This window comes from Meles meles, chromosome 2 (assembly GCF_922984935.1).
Source record: "Meles meles chromosome 2, mMelMel3.1 paternal haplotype, whole genome shotgun sequence".
Classification (NCBI taxonomy): domain Eukaryota; kingdom Metazoa; phylum Chordata; class Mammalia; order Carnivora; family Mustelidae; genus Meles; species Meles meles.
In genome coordinates this window covers 63,713,542-63,740,716 of record NC_060067.1, presented here as the reverse complement: position 1 = coordinate 63,740,716, position 27,175 = coordinate 63,713,542, and the positions used below count along the sequence as shown (strand labels likewise).

General features: G+C 47.6%; 1 protein-coding gene across 4 annotated transcripts; it reads right to left on the bottom strand.

Moving 5' to 3' along the window:
- Nucleotides 1-354: 354 nt before the first annotated feature.
- On the bottom strand, nucleotides 355-27,126 carry ZBTB49 (zinc finger and BTB domain containing 49). 4 transcript variants are annotated; one of them, XM_045997286.1, is made up of 10 exons: nucleotides 27,040-27,088; nucleotides 22,104-22,343; nucleotides 21,216-21,374; nucleotides 18,579-18,749; nucleotides 15,365-16,467; nucleotides 12,910-12,956; nucleotides 6,791-6,864; nucleotides 5,083-5,165; nucleotides 4,833-4,994; nucleotides 355-1,462 (listed from the first exon to the last, which is right to left on the bottom strand). In XM_045997286.1, exons 4-10 carry the CDS (start codon nucleotides 18,728-18,730, stop codon nucleotides 789-791), a joined length of 2,295 nt encoding a protein of 764 aa, XP_045853242.1. In that variant the 5' UTR covers nucleotides 18,731-18,749; nucleotides 21,216-21,374; nucleotides 22,104-22,343; nucleotides 27,040-27,088; the 3' UTR covers nucleotides 355-788. The 4 variants fall into 4 exon arrangements, with proteins under 4 accessions (XP_045853242.1, XP_045853244.1, XP_045853243.1 ...); XM_045997288.1 differs by lacking the exons at nucleotides 21,216-21,374; nucleotides 22,104-22,343 and adding an exon at nucleotides 26,128-26,403 and having other exon boundaries at nucleotides 27,040-27,098; XM_045997287.1 differs by lacking the exons at nucleotides 21,216-21,374; nucleotides 22,104-22,343 and having other exon boundaries at nucleotides 27,040-27,126.
- Nucleotides 27,127-27,175: the final 49 nt, after the last annotated feature.

Genomic DNA, 27,175 nt, shown 5'->3' with positions numbered 1-27,175 from the left:
ATTCAGAAAGTGCTGCCAAGCCACTGACCCTGGGCAGCAATCTGCAAATGGGGGATGGGGTCACTTGCACCTGGTACAGGTGCTACAAGATTTTTACTGCAGAGCATAGAAAAGAAAGCCCAGAGAAGATTCTGAGACGTTAAGAAGCTTGCCCAGGACCTGATCAGTAAGCAGCAGTCCGGACGCAGGCCCTGTTCCAGTGGCCTCTGAAGCCCACCGTCCTGGGTCGCGGACCTGAAGCTGGGACTCAACTTGGCAGGGTAAGCCCTTGTTGATAGTTTTTATACATAACATTCTTTAAATTAATGAAAATGCTGAAGGACACACATTATATAGAAAGTCAAGTTTCACTTATTCAAATTAAATTATAGCATGGGTTTCATATACAAATAAACTTTCTGTGTAAATAAAAATACAAAACAGTACAAATTTCAATCATGTAAAAATGCAAACATATTTGTGTTTCCATATATAAATTTTCACCTTTAACGTGACTGAGACATACAGTAGTTGACCCCTTTGCACCGGTAAAGGTCAGCGGGATGGTTTCCCAGGCGGTCTGCTCCTCCACTCCCGCATCCGTGTGCACAGGGAGCAACCGGGCCTTCTTCCCCAGTTGTGGGCTTCAGAAGCTTCCAATAGTCAGTCATCATCAGCATGAAATGGTCCAACTATTCTCGGGCTGGTGAGAAAGGGCTACCACGGGGACAATGCTCTCTACTGAAGCACGGACACTGGTCCGCTGGGCTCAGAAAAAGCTCCCAGGCTGGGAATGCTGCCTCCGGACGTCACTGATCTAGCTCGTTTTCATTCTGCAGCGTCTTCATGGCCAGCCCCCAGAGCGTCATGCTGGAAAAGAACTGCCCCTCGGAGTTTCTGTATGGTGTGGCGGCCCCACGGCTGCCCAGCGCATCGCTGCAGTGGTTGTCCAGTGCGGCCAGGGACGAGCGGCCCAGGGACAGGCCATCAGGCTGCAGTGAAGGCTCGCTAGCCACGGCGGCCACGTCCGGGTAGGTATAGGCCGGAGGCTGTGTGGGCTGCCGCAGAGGTTTGGTGAGCTGGCCAGGGTCTAGCCCCAGCTTGTCCGGCTCTCCCGCTCCGGGTGGCTGCCCCGCGGGCTGGAACTTGCAGAAGGAGCTGGCGGTGTGGCTGTCGAACTCTGTCACTGAATCCTCGGCTGGGTGCCCGGATAGCTTGACCGCCACGGGCATCAGAGTCACAGACACGTCCTGGGAAAAGGAGTCCGAGCTCTGCGATCTGTCCAGGTCGGAGGCTTCAACAGCGTGAGCGAGCCCATCGAGTGTGTCCTGGGTCCCGTCGGGCCGGCAGTGCATCTTTTTGTGCCGCCGGAGCACTGCAGAGCGCGTGAAGCACTTGCCGCAGATGTCACACGCATATGGCTTCTCCCCAGTGTGCGTGCGCACGTGCCGGCGCAGGTCACCAGAGCCCCCGAAACACTTGCCTGCAAAACGAGCAAGGGACCCTTTTAGGGAACGTTCTGGAAGGGCATTCCCCCGTCCCCTGCCAAAACACAGAATGACCCTGCTTCAGCGTACATTAGCTCCAGCCCTCCTGTCACCTGCTCACCCTGGAAGGCCCCTCCGTTCTCCAGCAGCATTCCTCTGACCTACAGCCTTTGGGTTGTGAGTACCTCAGGGCGTGCCTTCAAGAGCCCTCATCTCCCCACACGGGAGCACCTGGCTGGTAAGCCCAGGTGCCTGGCCCCACTGGCCTGTGCTGGCAGACCTCGTCGGTTTTGCTTTAATTTCCTCAAGTCTACCACAGCCAATCTATAACTTAAAAACATCTTTTTGCCTCTGATGTCATTTTACACACACTTCTCCCAGTTCTATCTCCTTTCTGTGCATGGGACAGAGGGAGGGGATCTATTTCCGTGAGAAGAGTAGGTAAGAAGGTCAGAATAGAACCACCACCAAATAACCTTACAGAAGATATGGCCTGTTTATAGAGGACTGAGAACACACCATGCGGTTATGCGGACACACATTTAGAACTTCTCCCTTAAACGTGTGAATGTTCAGCCGGCCTGCCCTTGTCAGGCAGCGTGGGGGGATTCAACACACCTCTGAACAATCAAACTAGGTGCCTCTGCACGGGCCTCATGCCTTGGCACTTCTTCCCCACACAGGCTACAGAGGTACACCGCGGTGACTGTGTCTTCACGTCTACATCTCATTTGTAGTGCCAGGTTCTGTCGCCTTGGCGGACGCCCCAGGAACAGCCTTCTCACCGTTTGCTGTGCTGTCCACACAACCCATGCTATCTCACACAGGCACGATTTTATGGACTCAAAGCAGCGGAACCATTCCTTCACCTGTTGCACGTTTGTGTGTTTCCACCTGTTGCCACTATACTCCATCTTCAATTAACATCTTTCTTTTCCCTGTTTCCTTAAGCTAAGTTCTCAATAAAACGGGAATGATCTTTTCTAGGGTCCTTAAGGCATGTGAATTTTAGCCACAGCAGAGTTCCCACCAGGAGAGGTCCAGGGCCAGCGTCTTTCTTTGATCCCATCAGTCAAGGCAGGGGAGCCACACTGCCGAGCCATCCCCATGGAAGGCGTGGCACCTGCCTCCTGCCTGGGAAATCTGGTGAGAGGCAGCTGACCAGCTGCGCTGGTGGTAGACAGGAGGGTCCCTGTGCGCAGCTAAGGCCTGAAGCCCCCAGCAGCATAGGACGCAGGGTTTCCAGGGACTGGACAAAGGTTGTGCTTACAAGAGAGCTGCCTGGAGCCGTGCTCAATCCAGACTAGGAGGACTGCCCAGAGCGGGGAGGAGACCCCAACAGAGAAAGTCTCCAGAAATAACTGCTAGGACCCAGGGCTGGAAGAAAATGCACATTTCTACCTTGGAAAGTGCAGAGAAATGCTGGGAAAGGAAGAGAGAGGAGGGAAGGAGAGAGAGTCTTTGGAAGCAGCATGAAATGGGGGGGGGCAGGAGGAGGGATGGGGGGTGGAGGGATAGAGGGATAGAGGGAGGGGACATGGAAGAGGTGGAGCTCTATTCCCCAAAAAGCTCAGGATGTGAAGCCACCTTAAAACTGAACCCGTCTTCTGAACTCAAGAAAATGAAAACACAACCACACAAACTATACATGAATGTCCACAGATTTAAGTGAAAGAAGTCAGTTACAAAAGACCACATGTAGGATTCCGTTTACACAAAATGCCCAGAACATGCAAATCCAGAGAGAGAAGGCAGACTAATGGTTGCCTGGGCTGCAGTGTGGGAACAGGGTGTGACTGCTAGTGGGCATGGAGTTTCTTTCTTGGGCAGTGAAAATATTCTAAAATAGACCGTGGTGAGTGAGGGTTGCACAACTCTATGAATAATGTACCAAAACCGCTGAATTGGTCACTTTAAATGGGTAAACTTTATGGTATGGGAAATTCACCTCAATAAAGCAGTTATAAAATTTTGACCCTTTGCTATAAGAATAAACACTCTTGCTCTCTTTTTCTCTGCCCCTGGTCCCAGGCTGTCCTCGACAGGGTCAGAAACCATGGTTACTGAGGTGAAGAAAAGGCCCAGAAGCATAAGGTGAGGACGGCAGGGCCCCCTCTGCTCCCTCCTCTCCTGAAGTCATAACCAGCAACAAGTCCTAGCTGAGGAGGAAAGAGAATGTTTAACCTCAGATCAAGTTGACAGCTGTAATAGTAATTTGGAACCAACATTTACATTAGTCATGACATTGCATTTGTGATTTAAAGTAATACCATTTTTATTTTAGAGCAAGTGCGTACGAGCAGGGAGGAGCAGCAGTGGAAGAGGGGAAGCAGATTCTGTGCTGAGCGCAGAGCCCGACACCGGGTTCGATCTCACCACCCCAAGATCATGACCTGAGCTGAAATCCAGAGTCGTAAACTCAACCAACTGCATTACACGTGCCCCAACAGAATTTTCTTAGTCAAGAGTAAGGAGAATAGTCATGGAGTTGCCTAAATCAGTATCCAGGAGATCTGTACACAATTTCAGCAGGAGAGAAAAATGAAGCTACCTTATGGTTATACCCTGGAAGGCCCGCCTGAGATGCCAGCTCCCAGCAGAATGAGCTGCTGCTGGCGCTCGGCTCCAGCCCTCCCACAGCTGGGCCTGAACACTCTCCCCACGTGCTCTAACCGGGGCCACTCATCCCTCCATGACTTGGTTTGCACTGTTAAGCACTTGTCAGGGGCACACGGCACCCGCATGCACACACCCCCCAGTGCTTCCGAGGCTCCAACACTGTGATCGCACGTGACAGAGGACGTAACTCCAAGTCCCCATTCCTCACATGTGCAGTGATGTACCCTGATGGTGAGGGCCCCCGCTTTCCCTCTGCTCCCCCCGAGACTCCACTGCCGCACCGGATGCCCACGGATGGGACCTTTGCTTCACAGCAACGGCTCCCGAGAAGCCCTCCCTCTTGGCCCCACTGTGCGTTCTCAGGCTCCTGCAGGACAGCCCACTGCAGCTCCCACGCCCGGCTCTGCGGGCGGCACACCATGGTCTCCCTCACTTTCCCCACTGTCTACACCCTGCTGACCTGGGCCGGGAGCACATGGCACCAGGGACTCTGTCTCAGCTCTGTCCGCAAAGCATCTCAGGACAGCTCTGGACGCCTCCCAGAGACTCACTGAATGTTTGATACGTAAACGCAGGACTGACCAAGAGAACACCAAGGGAGGCAGTAAGGAAACCACACTGCCTCCATCTTACCTACGAGAATAGGGATGATTTACCCACAACACTGAAACAACCAATGAGACTGGCACCTTGCCCCCACTGGGGACGGCAGGGTGTCCCTGCAGCCTGGGCCCAGCGGAAACCCACCGCAGGCGGGACAGCTGTAGGGCCGCTCCCCTGTGTGCCGAATCCGGTGCTTTACCAGCTTCCTCTGCATGTTGAAGGACTTGCCGCACTCGTCACAGGTGAAGACTTTATCGGCCGTGTGCGTCTTCTTGTGCTCCTTCAAGTTACTGAAGTTACTGAACCCTGGGGAGACCAGAACAGGTGCTCAGCGGAAGGCCCAACTGCAATCGGCAGTCTTCAGGACAAAAAGGAGGAAAACACGCAGGAGTACCTCGCCCACAGATGTCACACAAGTGTGGCTTCTCTCCCGAGTGGATAATGATGTGACGCTGGACATCACCAGACGCTGCAAACCTGTAATGTAATTTGTAAATTCAATTACAATTAAATTCAAGTCTTTGTGACTGCAAGTCACTGAGAGAGGAGATGAACTGCTCCCTACGTTCCTTCAGAATGGAATGAGAAGTGGCTTGATTCGTTTGAATGTGCATTTTTAACTATCTTTGCTTTTACTTTTTTCCTTTTTATTACTTACCTTTTCTTTACAAAGATTTGAGATACAGAGACAGAGACGGCTACAGAGGTAGCGAGAGAGAGCATGAGTGGGGAGGAGACGGAGACGCAGGCTTCCCACTGAGCAGTGAGCCCGGCTCGATCCCAGGACCCTGAGATCACGACCCGAGCCGAAGGCAGACGCTTCAACGACTGAGCCACCCAGGCGCCCCATCTCTTTTTCAAAAGTAGAAGATGATGCAAGTGTTCTGTTCTTATTTTGTTTCTCTACCTAGTTTCATCTTTCTCTTCAGAGAAGGCCAGCAGCTTGGCCCGGGGAACAACTCCAAGCGAGGCTCTCCAATACAGACAGCTGTGCTTCCCTGTACCACACCTAATTGTAGAACTGGTTCCATGTGGGAGAAGATGTTGCCTACAGATGTGATTTTAAGTATATGCCTTACTTTTCAATGGAGTTCAGAAGTTCAGAAGGTTCCCATGTAAGACGTGGTGTACAACGAAACCAATGGTGAAGCGACAGGACCCCTGAAACAGCTAGGGGTCCATGCTACGAGGCACTGAAGTAAGTGGTCGGCACTACCCCGGCACACAATGGGGCTGTCAGTGCTCAGGTGGCCATGGCAGAAAGGGACACACGTCCGGCTAGGCAGCTCTTCTCTGCTTCCTCTCATCTGCAGAGACAGTGGTTTTCTTGGACCTGACCAAGAGCTGCCTCTTGCTCTCGTGTCCCCACGGCACGTGCTGTGCTGCAGCCCAGGACTCAGACTCTATTTGTCTGTCTCTGCCCACCATTCCTGAGGATGACCTTATCAGAGGCAGAACTTGTACTGTTTATTTCTATGTTCCCCTAACAGCACTCAGCACACAGTAGGTGCCAAATAAATGCTGAATGGTGAAATACATGAACAACTGAATCGCTGTGACTGGGGGCTGCTGCCTGAGGATGCCCGCTTGATGAGAGCATGTGGACTCCGGACAAATAACCCAATGAGGGAAGGAGGGTCCCCCCAGACTCCATCACAAGTCACAGCCCTGCCCAGCCCCAACTCAGGGCCGCTCCTCTACTGCTGAGCCCTTGGGCTTTTCCCTGATTCAGCTCGGGGCACTTCCTCCAGCCCTCTCTCCTGACACCCAGGCTTCCTGGCTGCCAAGTCTCATTATCCCCACAAGACAGTCACTTCCATGGCTACATCTGTCTACAATAATAGACATTCTTGGAATGAATGGTAATTTTAGTAACAAAATAACTGTGTTTCATGTAAAATCCCATTTTGTAAGACTCGTGTCCTAGATTTGCTATTAATTAACATTTCTCTTTTTTATTCTTACCATGTAACCCATGGAAAGCCAGAAGGTTTATCTGTATTCTTCAGCAACAGAGGGAACCCACAGGTGGCTCAGAAAACACTGAATTCAAAGACAGACTATGAGCTGTTCCTTACAAATGGACTAAGCCCAGCACTGACCTCTTTCCACAGATCTCGCAGATGTATGGTTTTTCACCAGAATGCCGACGTAAGTGAGTCTGCAAGTTACCTGCCTGCAAGAAAGCGGGAGGAGAAAAAGCACACCAGTCATGAAAAATTTTCTTACAGACTCTGTAATTTAAAAGGAAAATGGACAGCTTGAGCCAGGTCCCGATCCCACATTCTCAGTGAAGATTAGCATGACTCAAAAGCAGCCAGGTGCAAGGAGACCAGGGACCAGCCTGAGTCTAACTCTGGGGAGAGGATCTGCCCAGCAGCCTGCCGAACACGGACGTGTCTCCATTCTGTGTCTACCCCACCTGGGCCCCTGGCTTGTCCCATCTCAGGTGTGCACTGTGCTGCTTCCCTCGGAAATTCACCCAGCACACTGTGGAGGCTGCTTTGGGGGCTGCTGAGCTTGTATTTTAAATAGACTTTGATGTGCTTTATTTGGGTTTTTTAACTTGGACCATCTATATTCAAGTGTTCCTTGAAAAGGAAAGGAGCCCCTGTACTTCATTATTTCAGGATTTCTGATTTTTCAAAAACCTGCTTTTGCTTCTAGAGAAGGTGAGACATGTGCAGACAGGCCTTCCCATGGCAGCATGGCTGTTCTCCCGGCCAGGCTGTCGTTTTTTTTAACTTTGTGCAAAAATGCACGTCTGGGGCTTCAGGGCAGCTAGCTCACTGCAGGGCCTTTTATGTTCCTAATTTCTGAAGATAGCAGGGCTTTACAAAGAATAACTTATTTAAGTAGAGATCACAAAATAGATCTCCAAGTAATAATCAATAGGAAGTCCATAGGAAATTGCCTAAAGTACACTGAAATTAAAATTGTAATTGCCTCGTATTAAAAAAGCTCCTGGCTAATGTTTCAAATTAGGATTTGAAAACAAAATCCTCCATTGCTGGAACTTAACTTAATAGACTCAATCTGTCATGTCCCCTGCCCAATTTTTTATAGTGTTCTGTTACAAAAACACTGAAATGAATGAATATACCCAAGGGTAATATGTGCAGGCATTATGCACAAAATAAGCCAATAAAGGAGAATGAGCAGTGACATCCCACTAACAAATCTGGCCTTGGAAATCTACAAACTTGACTTTAAACAAAATGCATAGACAGTTCACAGCTATGGGTTTGAAAATGGTCTGAAGACCACATGTGCGTGGAGACTTACAAGCGGAGAAAAGTGTGGTCTGGGGGTTTTACATCACAGAATGTGGAGATTCTCTGTGTCAGGCTCTGGGGAATCACCGAGTCAGATGTTATCTTTCAGAATATGATAAATATGGCTTAAGAAAAAACCCAGGTTTATTTCAGTTAACTAAAGGGAAAGAATTGGGCAAAACACTGGGAAATCCGCAGTTTTTAATAGAACAGCTACTAATCACAATAAAACAACAGCTGTCAACCGCGGTCTACATTTGGGCTGCCGGCCCTTATACGCATCACAGAACCACGCTGAGCCACTGCTGTATCATCTCTTTTCCAGACGAAAGACTCCGATTCAGATAACTAAAACAGCTGCTCCTGTTACGTGGTTGGGCCAAAAATGAGCATGGTTCATGTGAGCTATGTGAGTCTACACCCTCACAAGTCTCTGAGAATAAACTAGCTTGGGCTGACGATTCAGCACAACAGTCACTTGGCCGTGAGGGAAACAGCTCGCTGGAGGTACGCTAAGGCACCACTGACTGTTTCAAGTCAGTCAATTCCAAATTCCAGAAAAGCTCATCAATTGTGTAACAATTTGAATTGCACCATCTGCTTATCTGTTAAATTCAGTCCTTCTTATTTTAAGCTGTTTCGTAAATGATGCATTATGACTGAAGCATTCTGAGTCAATTCTGAGTAGTGCCGCATCATTTCTTGCTAAGTAAAGCCTAACAATCACTTGTTTTCAAAGCAAGTAACGGTGGCTTTCCACTTAAAATAGTGTAATAAGAGACAGTAAAACAAACCCTTGAAAATTTTTTGTAGCTATTTAATATCAGAAAGGTGTAAGGAAAGTCTTCCACTAGTTAAAAGAAGCACATATTGATCTGACCACTGGTATAAGAGTAGATTAAATACTTAAAGATTCAGGCAAAAAAGGCCAATAATGTCGTCAATGATTTATGCCAAATTACACAGCAAACGGGGAGCCAGATTATTTGTCTTTGGTCAAGTATCTGTATTTTTGGTAAACTCTGACTTCCTCTAGTCAGAGGAAGTCACGCTAAGTACCTAGTCCACATCTTGGGTATGTGGCCGCTCTCGCCCATAATCATGACAGGACCTGCGATCGATTAGTAAGAGATCACCAAGAATGAAGCATTCTGCTCAGCAGCTGCAGATGCCTGTCTCCATGTCGCCACAATTCCCTTACAAAGTCGTAGTGTCACAGTCTACGGAAAAGTGAACAGATGTTCTGGGAAGGAAGTAATCAGCCTTGTCTCCTACGGGGGGATCAAATATCCCGACCCAGGCCCGACTGTGGTCTTGAAGGCTGGCGGCGCTGCCGTGCTGTCTAGCTGTGTTCCAGAATATTAGCATGGAAGGGGGCTCTGCTCCTTCTAAGCAAATATTTTAAATTAGGAGGGAACTGTCAGGGTTTTTCAGAGAAAAACTTAGCTGTAGAAAAGAACTAACATCTGAGTTGTTGAATAATTAAAAAAATAACTCCTTCTAATAGGTACGTGAGCATCTGTATTTAAACATGGACAAACCGAGCATATATTTTCTATCAGAGCATTCTTCTAAAGGCAACAGATTATTTACAGGAAAAACAGCCAAGGAATCACACCAGTTTAGACACAAAAGGGATCTCAGATCCTAAAAGTCATCTAGAGTTTGGGGGCTTCAGGATTTCACAAAATAAAATTAACAGAGGAGAAAAAAATCTGGAGATGAACACAGAGCTGTCACCTAAATGGCAGTGATCATTCTCCTGACAGCAGGGCCTTCAACACTGGGAATGCACGGATACCAGTTCAGGGCCGGAAGTCTCATGACTCACGAGAAGCTCCCTGAAACCCTCTTACTTCTGCACGTTGCCTGTGGCACCAGACCGTGCCAGTCCCCTGGGGAGCACATCGGTCTCTGGGCAGGGTTCCTCCCTACAGCTATGTCCTTCCCACCACGCCCTGGACCTGGGGCACCCCTCTCCAGACAGCACTGCCAGAAGGCACTGCACAAAGCTGCTCAAAGTGTCCATTTCTGCCTCTTTGGAGAGACCAAACCGCTCTTCTCTCCCAAAGCCAGCTCAGTGCACCCAGGTTTCCTCCTCCTGTTGCTCACATCATAGATACACAGACCTGCCCCTCCCTACCTTCTCCTCTGGGGGTACCCACGGGTCCAGGTTCTACTCCACATAGGGGCCCTGGTGCTGTGGACGGAGCCTCACCCCCACTCTCAAGTATGCAGGGCTCCCGAGGGCTGAGATCCACGCAAAGACCGTATCTAGAATGATGTTAACAGACGAACAGTCTGTTGTCACAATCTCCGATTATGGTAGCTTCTCAAAGCTCACGTACAATACTGCTTACAACTCATTGTCAAGGTTGTGGTAAACTTTTTTTTTCTTCCAAGACTGATCCTACTAAATATAAATTGAGTAAACAGCATAAAAGATTGATTCTCATTGGTAAATTTGTTTTCTCACTTTTAAGACTTCCAAAAGGGAAAATATTTACAAGCTCCCTTCTACTGAAGCAAATATGCCAGCAACAGCATGGGAGCATTCCAATCCAGTGTAACCACAAACATTGACTCCAGTTCATTCTAAGAAGGGAACACTTGGCTTAAGGTGAAGAATGGTTAGTTAGTGGGCACTATTCGCAAAGTATCCCCATATAGAGCAGCCGACAAGCTCTCTTGGCCTAGAATGCCAGAGACCCCGAGGCTTATCAAATGCCTGCTCGTCCTTGGGGCTGTGTCCTCTTAACACATTTCACATTGAGGGCGTGAAACACCCCAACACCACTTCTTCCAGGCAGAAATGACCACTCTCTTTTCTCTGCCCGTCTTGCTCCCTACGTAGATTTCTCCAGCTCACGGCAGAGCTCCTTGGACACGGGAAGCTCGCAACAAACGCTTGCTGCATGAAGTTTTTTCGAAGAAGTCCTTGTCCATAAAAAATTTCACAACTTGGCTATGAAATGAAACAGCAATATATATCCAAAAACTGCAACTATACATAATCCTGCATTCATAAAATGGGACAGAAATACAGACGCCAGTGCAGAGGAGATTTCGGTGGCATCTGTCAGCTGGACTGCCCCTGACGAGATCCAAGAGGGCAAGTGCAGGACAAGAGCTGAGCAGTGGTCCCCCACCTCAGTGGCACACTTTGGAGTCACTGTAATACAACTCGCCAACACGCGAGTCCCACCCCAGAGCAACAGAATCGGAGTCTCGGAAGGGGGATCCTCGCCTGGCCTTGGGGCCAGGAGAGGAGGCTGAAGGCTGACTCCAGACACCTGAATGGCTGGCTTCCTCTGATTAGCAATGAAGAGTCACAGAAGGCTCCCAAGCAAGGAGGACAGAACCTACACTATCACCACATTTTAGAGGATGAAGGGCTTTCGTGTCTATTGTTCCAGTCACTGCTCCTAACACTCCCATGAGGCAGTATATCCCTGTTGTAAGAATTAGAAAAACAAGGCCCAGAGAAGTTATGCTTGCTAATTATGAACAGTCATTAGTCCAGGCCTTCGTCTCTCCCCCACCCCAGAGCTGTAAGGTCAGGATGGTGGCAGAAGACTGGTCTGCAAGAAAAGAGGGGCCGGCACCGGGACGGGAAAGTGATGTCCCCTGAGCACTATCTACGTGCCAGGCAGCAGTTCATACTCCCCGCAACTCAGGTACTCTCTCCCTCCACACACACACCTGATGGGCTTAGTCATCTCATCTCCCCGGCTTTACACACAAGGAAGCTGAGGTGCCGAATGGTGAGGCTGCTTGCTTGAGCTGACCTGAGCAGTAAGCCAGGGGCAGGATCCAAATGCAGACTGCCTGGCCCCATAGCCCCAGCTCGGAAGCCCTGGGCGTGACAGCAATGAAGACACAAGGTCTCTAGTGCCCAGTAGCTGGAGGGGTGAGGACTCCCCTCGGCTCTGCAAAAATTCACTGCATGTTTAGCGGGTGCCTGGAGTTCTCCTGGGTGGCAAGTGCGGACTAAAGACGCAAAGGCAGAGCTTTGGACTTGGTTAGTCACTGCACGCGGGGGCCCGCAGGCGTGAGAAGTCACGGAGAGCACAGGTCTGGGTGCGTGGGAGGATGAAGGGGACCCTGGGAGAGCTGGCTCTGTGGGGAATGTGTCAGAACACGGTGCCTCGAGGGCTCTGCTCTTGGATCAAGGCCTGGCCCGGAGTCCATGGCCGGGGAACAGCATCTGCAGCAGTTGCTACTGCAGGATCCACCGCGCCCGGCAGCAGCCGGGTGTATGAACAGCTGTGCGGTGGCGGCTTCTCGTGCACCTCTGGAATGCCCTGGAATGCCAGGGCCTGGCGCAGGGCAGAGCAGGTCGCCTCCTCCTACTTCAGAAGTAGGTTCCCTCAACATTTTCTCCAAAACATGAAATCTCTAGGTTCCTTTCTGTCCAGTGTCAGATCAGCACATGACCCAAAGGAGGGTGCGGCACACATGGGCCAGACGAGAGAACTGACACGTGTCCAGATGAGCTGTCGGAAGTCAGCTAAAAGGCAGTCTGAGCAGGAACGAGAACCGCTTGCTGTTCCCCACCTCCTAACAACCTCGGGCCTCCAAAGAGTGAGACGCCATGCGTCCCAGATCTAGCCCAGCTGCACGCAGCCCCCAGCTGTGTGCTCACTGTGGTTCACTGGAAATGTCACTCATGAAAGAAAAGAGGATACTAGGACTGCACCCATCCTTAAGGAGGGCTGGGGGGGAGTTCACACACTTACCAAAAAAATGCTACTTTCCCCCCAATGAACTAAAAATTTGCTTTCTTTAAAATTATTTTCTCCTGATTTAGTGTGAAATGAAAGTTACAGATACCATCAGAGGCTTCTCTCATAAGTCCAAATGTAGGTCTTATTTGTAATAATAATAGTAAGAAAACACTGGGTTTCAGGTTTCCAATTATTAACAGTAAATAAGAGTATTCCCACCTGAGAGAAATGTTTCCCACAAATGTTACATTCAAAAGGTTTCTCACCTAAAACAAAACAAAATAACAACTTGTAAAATCATTAATCGTATTTGCACAGTAATTTACAATGTTTAAAACTATTGCCCATGTCCTTTCAAAAAGGAGTGTCCTGTTCTTTATCAAAGTATAAAAATGGGTGGTTGGTACATCCTTAGAATTCTCTCTGGCCCTGAGATGGTGAGCAGAGATGATCTGCCCAACAGCAGCATCGTGTCCCCTGCCCTGCAGCCTGATTCCTCCACCAGCAATTGCTGATGCCACGAGGGTGACTCGTTCACACCACGTAAGACATACACACAGAAGAGCCCAAGACAGAGAGTGCCGGGAGAAGCCCCTCTCCACCGCCCTTCAACCTCAGCTGACACATGCTGATGGGGAAAATGAGATTTCAGCATGGGAGATGAGCCTCCCTGCCCACTTCTCACCTCTGATTCTAGGAACTCTGCATAACTGCATTCTGGAATAGAACAGACGCAGAGTGGACTCCACTACAAAGAGGCCACAGTAGTTCTGAATAGTCTCTAGAATGTGATCTATTTAAAAGTGTACTTCAAGATACCACCTTTCACCTGTAAAAACCCTCTTAGGTCTTGAAGATCAAGAACCTTCCTTTTACCCCATTCCCCTCAAATCAAGTGGTTTCATTAAGATTCTTTTTAAAAATTCACGTTTCTCTTCTTACTGTGTTGCTCGGGTTTGCTACTCTGCTAGCTTTCTGAGCTCCTGCCAGGACATTTTTATGTTGATCTTTTCCTAAAACTGTTTAATGGTTTCCTCGAGGCCAAGGTGGAGGTTTTGACCCTGAATAATTATAATCACATGAATCCTGTATTTGGTGATGATATTTAGGTCTGAAATTACGGGGAGATTAAAGTGAAAGCCCCCGGTATGAGTTAGAACAGTTTGAAAAAAAAACTCTTAGGATCCTTCACACCCGTAAGGAGCTATTGTTTACATAGGCTATATCTGTTGATATAGCCCATATCAGAAACGAAAGCAGTGATTTTTAAAACATACGACCAAACATTTCATTGGCCACCAGAGTGGCTGTGGCCTTTAGCTGACTCCCCTGCACACTCATGGGAGAAGGAAAAGAAAGCGAGTAACGTCACGAACTATGATGGAAATGGTCTGGGCCTCACAGGCCCCCTGAAGGGGCTCTCCAGACCATAATCTGAGAAGTGCTGCCCTCCTCAGTTTTTGCCCCAGGAAACATCTGTGCCAGGACTGTATGACTACGGGCATCCAAAGATGTTCCTTCAGAACAAACAATGTCATTTCTGTTTCCTTTAAAGCTAACCAGTATGCTTCTCAAATACAAACTCAAATGATCACTCGGCTCTAGGAAATTTATGCAAACAGAATGACCTAAATCAAGTTCTTCCAGCAAGACGGAGTCAATAAAAATACTGCCTTATTATAAACTAATTCTGAACTCCTCCTCCTTATGTTCAAGCACCTTGTGTTCAAATACATTAAAACTTGTGAAGGGCTTCCGGCTGTTATTAATTCTCTCAGTAATACAAGGAGGTAGCAAACACCTGCACAAACGGGGAATCCAAAGTGGTAACAGAATGTCAGATCAGCAATCACAATTACATAAGCATCTTAAAGCGGTTACACTAGCGGCATCCCTTAGTGTATTACTTCTCATGCTTATAACTGTCATTAATTTATAACAGTGTATTAGAGTCATCAAGTTTAACTACAGGAAGGAAAGTAAAACGTAATTGCATCATGTGATGAATATGTACTATGTCACACCTCAAATGAGCACCTGGAAAAAAATAAACTTTTTGGAAAGGGGACAAGGTATGAATTAAGGTAGTAAGACTTTGAAAATTCAATGTTCCAAGTGGAAGAATCGTCATTTAAAAATATCAAATGGTTAAAGCTGACCCTTATTAAAAGTTTACCTCTTCCTTCCAAACCAGAATTTAAAAAAATCTGATATGAAAATTACTTCCCAGAGAACTCTTACTATTACTCTAAGTTAGTTCAGTCTGAATGAACCGACAACATCATGCTTTAAAAAACATAAACCTACTCTAATTCTAAAGGGCAAATACAGCTTATCTGCTTTAGGGTATATTTGAAATTTTCAGTGCATCAAAACAATTCACTACACTTCTTTAGAGATGGAAACTTTATCATGTACAACCATAATTAAAAATGAAAAGGGCACCATCTTTTCAAACCGGTTCTATGAAAGCATCTACAGATCTTGGCGATTATTCTGTAAAAGTAATCACCAAAAACACAAAAAGCAGCTAAAGCTCCTTGACTGTGGGAGGCATTATCAATGACGTCATCAAGCAACAGCAAAACTTCTTACAAAAGCAGGAGCAGGCAGTGGTGTCTGATCGTCTGCATCATCTCCTTTCCTTTTGCCTGTGGGTACTGAATCAGTGTACCTGTATGTGACCGTTTGTGAAGCTCCAAATTGCTTGGGTGTTTAAAAGGTTTCCCACACAATTCACACGCGTACTGTCTCTGTGACGGAAGCATCTGGGCCTGGTCCTCCAGCGCGGCAGCCTCTTCGGGCCTCTCCGTTTCGTTAATGCAGTTAAAATGCTCAGCATGGACGAGGTCTTCGCCTTCGTTTTCTTCAGGACCGTGGCTGCTGGCTTTCTCGGTAGTATTTGCACCAGCACATTCTACCCTCTTTGTTAAGCTGTCGTCCGGCTTGGCTTCGGAGGGCCGCTCCGCCGATTTCTGGGACTTAAGGAAATTTAGCTTCTTAAGGTGAATGGCCTTTTTGAGCCTCAGCTGTCTGGTGGGCGGCTGGCACAGGCTGTCCGACTCGGGGTCTGGGGCCGAGTCGCTCAAGGGCGGGGCCAAGAAATGGGGAGGCAAGTGCTCTGAAGACTCCAGGACACATTCGGGGTGACTGCCAGAGCAAGACTGGCTGTCGCTGGCCCCGAGGTCTGCAGCTGTGCGGAAAGCTCGGGGCTGCTCAGCTGTCCTATCATGGCTGGGACCCGCAGCCTGTTTGTAGTAGTGCTTGCTGTAGAAGTTTCTGAGCTTGTAGTAGTAACTCGGCTGTCTGAAAGGCAACTCAGGGCAGGGGCCATCCAGCGCATCGGGCGCTTGTTTGGATGCCTCGCCTGCACAGTGAGGGAGAGTCACGGGTGGCGGAGGGGGAGTGTGGGAGTCGGCCAGAACCTGACTCTGCTGGACTTCGGCGGGACACTCCTGCAGCAAATGAGGAGGGTAGCTTTCGCTGCCAGCACAGTGCACTTCTGCAGGCAGAGCGCCCTGCAGGGAGAACGTGCTGTCACAAGCCATGCCCGGTAGCTGCTCCACAGTGGCTGATTTTAAAAATGTATGACACAGATTCAGAACATTCTGAACTTGCAAACACTGGGCTGTGTCCAACATTACTTGTATATTGTCCTGGTTAAGATCTAGGTGAGAGGTGTACATGAAGTCCAGGATCTGCCCGATGCCACTCACATTTTTAATATCCAAGTGAAAAACATCACTTTTTTGGCCTGAAGAGTTCTGAAAGAGGCTCCTGATAAAAGAAAGGATATCTGTTTACAGTATGATAATTTTTCTCCTATAAATAATGCTCAGGATACCCTTAAAAAATACTATCCTTCCACAGATGGCAAGATTTTAAAATTAAGTATATTTTAATCCTTTAACAAGTTTTGATAAGCCATTCAACAAAGCAATTCAGATGATTTAAATTACTGTGCTGGATATAAGAAATCACAAAGTAAAATTCTGAAATACACTCATTGTTCCTTTCAAAATGTAGTTATCCATATGTATTATTAATTGCATTTAAATAGAGTATAGTAAACTAAAGGACACACATTTTTCATTATTTCATGTCTAGCCTGACAAATTATATTTCAGGGCACAAAACACATAACAAATATATTTCCATATCTAAGTGCCTTAAAAATGTCTAAAGAAAGAAATGACGGGGTGCCTGGGTGGCTAAGTTGGTTAAGTGTCTGCCTTCAGCTCAGGTCATGACCCCAGGGTCCTGGGATCAAGCCCTGCATCAGGCTCCCTCAGTGGGAAGCCTGCTTCTCCCTCTTCCACTTCTCCTGCTTTGTGCTCCCTCTCTTGCTGTGTCCCTATCAAATAAATATAATCTTTAAAAAAAAATAGTGTAATAAACCAACATTTGATATTCACTTTTCTGTTTCAATTTTTTGATTTGTGACAAAACATACATATTAACCACTGGATCCTTTTTTTTTTTTTTTTAAAGTGGAGCCCAATGCGGGGCTTAGACTCACAACCCTCAGATCAAGACCTGAGCTGAGATCGAGTTGGGATGCTTAACCAACTGAGCCACCCAAGCGCCCCACATCTGATCCACTCTGAAGTGTTAAAAAACTTTATACTTAAATATAGTTCAAACTGTAAATTCAGTGGCATTAAGTACATTCACATTGTTGTGTAACAATGACCACCAGCCATTTCCAGAATCTTTCATCTTCCCCAAAAGAAACTCTGTACCCATTAAACAATCAATCCCATTCCCCACCCCCAGCCCCTCGCAACCACCATTCTTTCTGTCTCTATGAATCTGAAGCTCTAGGGACTTACATATACTAATTTTGTAATCAGATCTGTTAGAGGTTTCTCAGCAACCCAATGGTCCACAAACAAGCAGTGAGAAAAAGAAAAGGCCTATGAGTTAATGAGGGAAAGGGAGGAACATAAAGCCCAGGCATTTTATTCTGGCTACACATCGAGTTCCAGGTGAGCCAATTTGTACTGCATATAAACCAGCAAGCTGACTTAGGTAACTGGTCTTGCAAGTTTGCTGAAGACATTTTATCTAATCGTATCACCTGCTTCCCCCAAACAGCCTTCAGCTTTATTCTTACCTGAAGGGAAGAACAAAATAAAAAGGGGTAGGGAAGGCCAAGTCTGAGACTAAGCTGCATAGGGACAAATAGCGCTGCCCACCTCAGTGAGCTGACCTGTTCTACCATCTGTACTTAGAGCATATATGAGAGCTGAGGTTTAACTGGATGATTCAAGATTATCAAGGAGAGATGGAATCACGTTCCATATATTGTTTACTAGAGCAGTAAAATGGTATGCAGTTTAAGGAAAAGAAAGGTATTTAAAAAAGAAGGTTTAGTGCTTAGACAAATCTCAGCTGATCAGAAAATGTATATAAATACTTAACTTTAATAACTGAAAAATGATTATATTAATAAGTAAATTATATTCAAACTTATTTTCTTCGAATATTCAAATGCAAAACGAACACTAAAATATTTTAATAAAAAAATAGAACATAGGATGTTTCCCCTCTCTAATTTTTTAATCACAGGGAAGTTCTTACCAGGAATTCTACTTCTCAATCTTTTTAACCTGAAAGGATAAGAAATATATAGAGTGGACTGACATTAATTAGAACTATTAAAATCAAAGACAGAATGCCAAAATACATTCAATCAGCCCAAATATATTTTAGTTAAAAGCCTCTTTGCCTCACAGGTTATTCTAAATACAAAAAGCAAAAAATCCACAATGTGCTACAAAGATAGGGACAGTGAAATCCAGGAAGAAGATAAAATTTAGTCAAAATATATCTATGGTAGAAGAGCTTTTCCTCTGTGCAGTTGGAAGAAGAGTCTAAATACATACCTAAAATACTGACTGAACGCTGCTAGAACATTCTTATGTGCTTTAAAGCACACTCCTTTCACGACCAACATACAGTCACAAAGCAGGCCTTGAATGCGCTGCTCATGGAGCTGCTGGAGGAGATGGCAGCTGTGAGTGGCCACTGAGTCCATGCTCAACCACCCGGGAGACCTGCAACAAAGAACGTGAATGAGACTGAGATTCAGTGATACGACTGGGAACTGACTGCCCTGGAACCCACTGACTGACGGGCAGCTCATGGTCATGATTCCCAGTTGGTCACACTTCCAACGAACCAACAAAGAACCACAAAAGCCTTGTGTCTTAGGCATTGGCCAGTGCAGCTCAACAGAAACCTCTGCACGATAAAAATGCTCCGCACCTGCACTGCTCACTACAGTAGCCACTGGCCACGTGTGGCCACCGAGCACTTGAAAAGTGGCTAGAGTGACTAGCCTTTAATTTATCCAAACAGCCACCATACTTGACAGGGTCCATGTAGAATATGACCCCGATAACGTTATGTGCACTTCCGTCCTTTCTACTTAGGAACAGTTCAATGAGAACATACAGACACTTGGAAGTTAGGCAAAAGTCAACTGGATGAGATCAGTCAATATTTACTAAGCACCCATACAAGGGGCACTGAATCGAAAGGTAGGAAAATCAGAAGCTTATTTGGGGAGATACAGAAGAAGTTAAAATAAACTAGCACCACTAGACAATAATAAAAGAGGTATCACAAAGTGGCATATCTGCCCATTTGTTCCTTTTTCCCAAGGATTTTATTTGAGAGAGAGAGAGAATGTGCGGCTGCATGTACATGAGCAGGAGGGGGAGAAGGAGAGAGAATCTCAAGCAGACTCCCCCTTGAGTGTGGAGCCTGACATGGGGCACAACGTGGGGCTCAATCTCACAACCCTAAGATCATGACCTGAGTCAAAATCAAGAGTCAGACGCTTAACCAACTGAGCCCCTTGGGCGCCCCAGCCTCGTCTGTTCCTTCCTGCATTTCTGCTAGGGCACCAGTATAGCAGACACCTGTCTTGCAGGTACCCCAGGGAGGGAACACTAGAATGCATAAGGTGCCTGCTAATCAGCTTGAGAGTGCTGAAGCCAAGTCAGTAGCAGGACACGCTGTACGTGTGTCTGTGTGTGTGAGAGAGAGAAGAAGAGAGGGTCAATACAGAAGGTATCACATCTCTTCAACATCTATTTACTGACTACCAGGCACCAGGTACTAAGGGTACAACAACAAACAAGACAAAACATGCCAGGTCCCCCCCTCCAACACAAGTACACGATACACAACTGAACAAATACAGTAGTGAGAGCTAGACACTTGAATACACAGATAAGGAAGGCATGGGATCATGCCCAGGAGCACAGTCCAGTGAGACATAATCATGGGAAGAAATGTAGTAGGGAGAAAGGAAGTCAGACTAGGACAAGCCTATGGAGGCTAACATGGCAGTTTGCTACACTAAAAACCTGAAAAGCCGTTATTTGCTTTATTTGCTTTCATCCTCAGTGCATAAGCATTACTGAAAGTCACTAAACCATGAAGCCAAAACCCAAGCTTTTTAACACAGCTCCTTCTTCCATCACCATCACCATCACCACCGTGACCATCATCACCATCACCTTATCCCCATTGTACCCACTATGTGTCAGCCAAAATAAACTATCTGCGCCTCCCTAAATGAGCTGTGTTGGGGACAGTTTGAAACCCTAGCCCACTGCTCATTACCTGCATGACTTTGGGCAAATGACTTCTCCATGTCCACTTTGCTCATCTTATCTCATGGGTTACTGAGACAACTGTGAGACATCACCGTGAGACACGTGAACATCTAGTACAGCAACTGACATACTAAATATTCAACGAATGTCATCTATAAGGAACACTTGGAAAGCCTGTTAACAATGCAGATTCCTGGATATTGTCGAGAGTTCTGTTCAGTCTAGGGTGGGATGTAGACATGTGTGCTGGAAGCATCCAGGTGATTCTCAAGCAGGCAGATTACAGATCTCTCTCTGCCTTGCTCTCTCCCCAAGAGCCTTTGGTTCTGATACTTCTTGTTCTGGGAATACTTTACTTACCCTGGACTCTCCCACCTTTCAGATAAGGCCCACTTCCCTGCGAGGGCTCAGCTGAGCGGTCACCGACTCCTAGAAGCCTTTCCTGCCATTTTAAAACGTGTTCCTTCCTCCCCACTGCTCCTTCCTGAAGTGTGACTCTGGGGTCCCTCCTCTGCGATCTCATCCATAAGATAACTTTTCATTATGCCCCATCATTTGTATCTCCAACTCTGCTGTGAGCTCTGAGGGTACCATCTTATTCATCCTTGCCTGGCACAGAGCAGATACTCAACTATTAAAATCCATGCTAGTTAGCCTTTATTGCTAATTGGCAAGTTAGTAATGTTTATTTATTTACGTCTTTTTGACTCCCTCTATGCTCTCAAATCAGCTCTTCTGAGTCCTTTCCGTTCTCTTCAATTCCACCATGTCTGTGTCCCTCATCCATAAAGGTGACTGCGTCCCTGACTTCACTTAGATGGTTGAGCCCACAGGTAAGCTGATGTAACGTGAATGCTTTTAAATTCTTTTCTCAATTCCAAATTTCTCCCTCACCGTTCACGTGATCCCTTCAGCTTTACAGGATGAAACAGCAGTGCCTTCTCTTACGGAAAGTCAGCTTCCTGTCTTCCCTTGACCCATGAACATGATCTGGCTTCATGTTCAGCTCTCCTGCTGCTTCTTTCTGTCCCCAGCTGACTGGCTCACCAGCTCCTGCAAACACCAAGATTGTCCCACGGGGAGAAAAAGCAAAACAAAACAGGACAACAAAAGCCTCCTGCTAGATACATCTACTCATCACAAGCCTCTCTTTTACACCTCTCAAAATAGCAATTCTTTTTATACTTTAAATTCAGTTGGCCAGCATACAGTACATCATTAGTTTCAGATGTAGAACACAGTAATTCATCAGTTGTGTATAACACCCAGGGCTCACCACATAAGGTGCCCTCCTTAAAGCCCATCACCCAGTGATCCCGTCCCCCCAGCCCCCATTTTATTTTCTTACGAGTCCTCTTCCCCCTTGCAGCCTTGCTGCCATTCTCACTGTGCTGAAACAGACTTGTCCACAGTGGCCTTTCCTCAGTCCATTCTCCCCAGCTGGTCTGCCCATGTCCTTCTCAACATCCTCCCTCCCCAGGACCCTTTGGGCCCTCTTACTGTGCCCCTGACCTATTCCATCTCTATGCTGTACTTCTTCCTCTATGAGCCCCAACATGTTAATGTCCTTTCAGATTCATCCCCTAAGCCTTTTCTTCCCCTTGACGATCACATATACTCTTAGCCTTTGTCTGTTCTAAGCAGACAACTCCTAAATGTGAAACTTCAGCTTTGACCATCACTTCCAAATGCCCAACTTTCTGCTAAACGTCTCCAAATGCATGACCCCTCAACTTTGAATCTTTAAAACTCACCCTCACCATCTCACCCCCAGCTCTTTACCTTGTTCTGAGTCCCCTATTTCTTTGTGGAAAGCTTAGTTTCTGATATGTGAGTTTGGCGCATTGGCCTGATTTCCTGGTTTGAGATCGGAGCAGGATGCGATGAAAACTGGTGATGTCACCTATAAAGAGCAACACCACCGGCACTGGGAGAGCATGGTATCGCCTAACACAAGACTATGGACCAGGAGGCACGAGGTCAGCTGGTGGGGTACTGTCCTGTGCTGAATCCTCAGGGGACCTGAACAGATAAATGATGGAGTGATCAGTCACCTACCCTCACCCCACTGGTGGCTTGAAAAGAAAAGGATTATTGGCTTATTCTTATGACCTCTCATTTACGGACTGTTTACCAGGGCCAGGAACCATGCTATGCACATTCTATCCACTAACTCAAATAATGCCACCATAACCCTATCATCATCATTTTATAAGGGAGGAAATTAAGAAATGAGGAGTTAAGTAACTAGCCCAAGATCATAAAACTGTTGTGTTCCAAAGCCCGGGTTAGTTCCTGACCCTGGAGCCCATGAGGCTATGCTATGGCTCATGAGAAAATAGACATTAAAAATACAACACAAGGGCGCCTGGGTGGCTCAGTGGGTTAAGCCGCTGCCTTCGGCTCAGGTCATGATCTCAGGGTCCTGGGATCGAGTCCCGCATCGGGCTCTCTGCTCAGCGGCGAGCCTGCTTCCCTCTCTCTCTGCCTGCCTCTCTGTCTACTTGTGATCTCTCTCTGTCAAATAAATAAATTAAAAAAAAAAAATACAACACAAAACCTTCCTCTATAGACTTAAATGCTACACTGCAGCAAATATTCTGAATCTGCTTTAGACATTTTCTAGCTATAGAAGTAACATGCACAGTTATAAACTCTCCCACAATTTACACTGACTGTAAAAATCGTTAACTCCACAGTACTAGTCGGTATAGTTCTCTAATGGCTTCATGACGTCAATCCTGTACTTCCCCAAAAAGATTATAGAGAGCTGTGAAAAAACAATTTACTTAAATTCCTAGGAATAACAACTATAAATAACAACTTATCATAGACCTAAGGTCAGTAATAACAAATGGCACATACTTGTAAAATGCTTCTAACATGCCAGCCACTATGCTAAGCCCTTTACCCACACCCTTTTAATTATCACGTTCATTTCATATTTCATTCACACTCATTTAATTCTCATGATAAACATAGGGTGCTATTGTTATCCTCATTTTATACATGAGGGCAATGAAGTACCTGGAGGATTAAAGACGGCTACAACTTTGACCTTCCTCCCAAGGGGAGGTGGGATCTAGGTCTCTCCTGCCTTGAATCTAACCCTAACCCATTAACCAATGGAACAGGCAAAAGGAAGGGTGTAAAGCTGTGCTCCTTTCTGGGCTGAGGCCCTAAGAGCTGACCGCTACCACTGTCTTTCTTCTGGAAAAGTGACTCTGGAGGCCCGAGTTGGCTGTAAGGCGCCCAACTCCAGAGAATATGTGGAGCCCAAGAACTCAGCTGAGCTCAGCCTTCCAGGCCCCCCTACCCATGTCCCCAGATATGGGAATACAGCCCCTTCTAACTCCCCAGAGCAGCCCCCGCCTCCAGCTGAATATCACATGGAATTGAAGAACTGCCCAGTGGAGCCCTGCTTGAATTCCTGGCCCATGAAACTGTGAGATAAAAGTAAGTTTTTGAGTCACTAAGTTTTGGGGTAGTTTGTTGCAATGCAAGTGATAACCTGACCAGGTACAGAAAACACGGATACAGCTATTAAGTAACAGACAATAAAAGACAGAGTTAGGATTTAAAGCCAGGGAACGGCTCCAAAGCCCACATGCTTAACCACTAATTTGAGTTACACATGACAGACACAAGGCGTTCCTTGGACCAAATCAGCTGCCCCTTCAGTCTACCACCCACGCCTCACACCTAGATACAGCGTAGGTGAGGATGAAAGCGTGCTTGGTATGACGCGAAGAGCACAGACCCATCTCCACCTCCGCAGTTACACATGCTGTGTGACAAGGAACAAAAATCTGCGGTAAAAACACTGACTACGTCTGTCTTATTGATCAGTGTATCCCTGGACACAGCAGGTGCTCAATACATTGCTTCTGGATGGGTGGAGACTCTGGGCCTCAGTTTTGGGATATGTAAAAATGGAGGGGTCCCCTACTGGGTTAGATCATTTTCTGAAGTATCTTCCTGTTCCATTTTTTAAAGCATTTTTTCCATTTATTTTTAGAGAGAGAGAGACAGCAAGCATGCGAGTGGGGCATGGAGGAACAGAGTGAGAGGGAGGGAATCTTAAGCAGGCTCCACACTCAGTGCAGAGCCTTACATGGGGCTTGATCTCCGCACCCTGGGATTATGACCTGAGCGGAAATCAAGCATGAGACACTCAGCCAATGGAGCCAGCCAGAAGCTCCAGTATCTTCCTATTTTATTTTTTATTATTATTATTTTAAAAGATTTTATTTATTTGACAGAGATCACAAGTAGGCAGAGAGGCAGGCAGAGAGAGAGAGGAGGAAGCAGGCTCCCCGCTGAGCAGAGAGCCCAATGCGGGGCTCAATCCCAGGACCCTAGGATCATGACCTGAGCTGAAGACAGAGGCTTTAACCCACTGAGCCACCCAGGCACCCCTATCTTCCTATTTTAAATGCTATAAACCTATACCAAAAATGTGATGGTGGAAGAGGGACTGAAAGGCATCAAAAGGAACGAAAATATGGGAAAAGAGAAAAACACAAGGAAAAGCTTAAATGTGAACGGTGAGGTGCTTCTAAAGGGAAAAAGAGCCAGAACGGAATTTTATCCTGTAGAGAGGCTCCTAGAGCAAAGAGCTTTCTGTTCTGTTTACCAACTGGTCAAAACAATAAGAATGTGTAGAAGTTTGTTCTCTGGGGCCATTAATGGATCACTTCTCAAGGGTCCACAGTTCACACACCTCAGCACCCAGCCTGCCTTAATTTAAAGTGGGCCTACCTTTGTCTTTGGCCATCCATGGTGGTTTTCAAACAGCTTATTCCTAATCCACCTCCCACCCGACCCCAAACCCCAAGACAAATGCAATGGCTTCAAGCAAGCAAGTCTGATTCTTGTTCTAGCTCTACGCTGACCCTACAATGCTATGCATGCCAATGAGGCTGAACTGCTAATGTGTGCCTGACACGTGCGAGACATTGTTGTGAGGAGGAAATGTTGATAAACAGACCTGTTCCCTGCCCTCCACAGACTGTTTCAGTTTTCACATTCACCTAACTTTATAGAGCGTCACTCCATGCCAGACACTGAGGGTATGAGAGTGAAAAACTCACATGTGGTCACCTATACTCTCAGGAAGTGTCAGTCCACCAGAGTGAACGAGCAATTCAACTCCCTCCATTCTAACCTCAGTCTGCACTTTCTGATTATGTTCTTCTTCCCGGTTCATCTCTTAACTCGGGCAAAAGACCACATGGGCAATGCATCCCCCGACTGACTGAAACTACCCCCTCAAGCCATAAGCACTGCCGTGAACCAGGAAGACCCCATGTGACTGACCTCAAGACAACATTGGGCTTCCTTCACTGCCCAGCTGCACTTATCCACCAACGTTTGTCCCAGATTTTCCTTAATATTAACCTGAAAGCACTTCCACGACTTTGGAGATGGTCTTTGCCTTCCCCATGTTGGCCTCCTTGAAATAAATCCTTTTCCTGTTTCACCACCACCCATTTCTCTGCCTTTGGATTTTGTCAGCAGTGTCTTTGGGACTCCCCCAGCCAGGTGCTCTTGTACCCCGATGCCCCAGACACAGGAAAAACAACAGCACTGTCCTGGAGATACAGAATGAGGGAAGTAGAAATTAATTTGAAGGAGGAGGGTCAGAGGAAAAAACCTCAAGGAAGAGATATGTGTGCTGAAAGCTGAAAAACTGGGTTACAGAGAAAGACTGAAGAGAGCCCCTCGCCCCAGGGGGAACAAATGAAAAAAACAAACAACAAATGCAGGAGAGAGCAAGAATGAGGCATACAAAATACTCAAGCACCTTCTTTTTAAACCGGGAGGCCATGCTGTCACTTCTGTTGGAAAACGTTTTCTTTCTTGTCCATTTTGGTGAATGCCTTCTCTGATGGGCTGAATCCTTTCCCTCCAAGATCCCTATGTTGAAACCCTAACCCTCAGTACCTCAGAGTATATCAGGACTGGAGATTTGATACTCAGAGAGGTAATTAAGTTAAAATGAGGCCATTAGGGTGGACCCTAATCCCATCTGACTGATGTCCCCGTAAGAGATCTGGACACAGACACACCAGGGATGCACCTGCACAGAAAGAAAGCCATGTGATAATGCGGCACGAACGTGGGTGTCTGGGAGCCGAGCAGTGCAGCCTCAGGAGAAACCAGTCCGCTGCTACCTTTACCTTGGACTTCCAGCCTCCAGAGCGGCGAAAGGATGCACTCCCTGCTCCAGGAACCCGCTCGCCTCTGGGGTGAAACCTCCGCACCGCCCCCGCCGCCCCCGGTTCCCGCAGCTCCCAAGCCTCGGTCAGGCAGCTCAGGGACCACCCCCGAATGCCAGCCTCGTCTCGGGGCCTCAGGAGCAGCTAAACCACCACGCGGCAGGCGCTGTGCCCAGAGCCCCACGTTCAGCGCCTTCGGAACCGGACCCGGACGGCGTCCCTGCGCCCGCTGCACGCGCTCTCGGCTCGCAGGGAAACGAGACTGCGCGGGGCCAGGGACTCCCCGGTGCTCAGCAACGCCCCGACTACAGGGCGACGGGAGGGGACCGGGAGCGCGCCCGGGGGCCGCAGCCAAGTCCCGCGCGACCCGCGCGCGACCAGGGGCCGGCCCGCTCCCACTGCACCGCGCCAGCCCCCGCGCCCTCGGGAGGCAGGCCTCCGGCCCCGCGGCCACCTACCCTCGGAGGCCGCTCCCTGCCCCACCGCCGCCTCCTTACCTGCCGCCGCCGTGCCCTCACCGCCGCTCGCCGGGCTCCGGCGGCCGAGGAACCATCCCAACTACGCCCCCTCTGCAGGCCGGATCCGCCTCTGGCTTCCGGGGCCGTCACTTCCGCCGGGAGGTGGCCGCGGCGC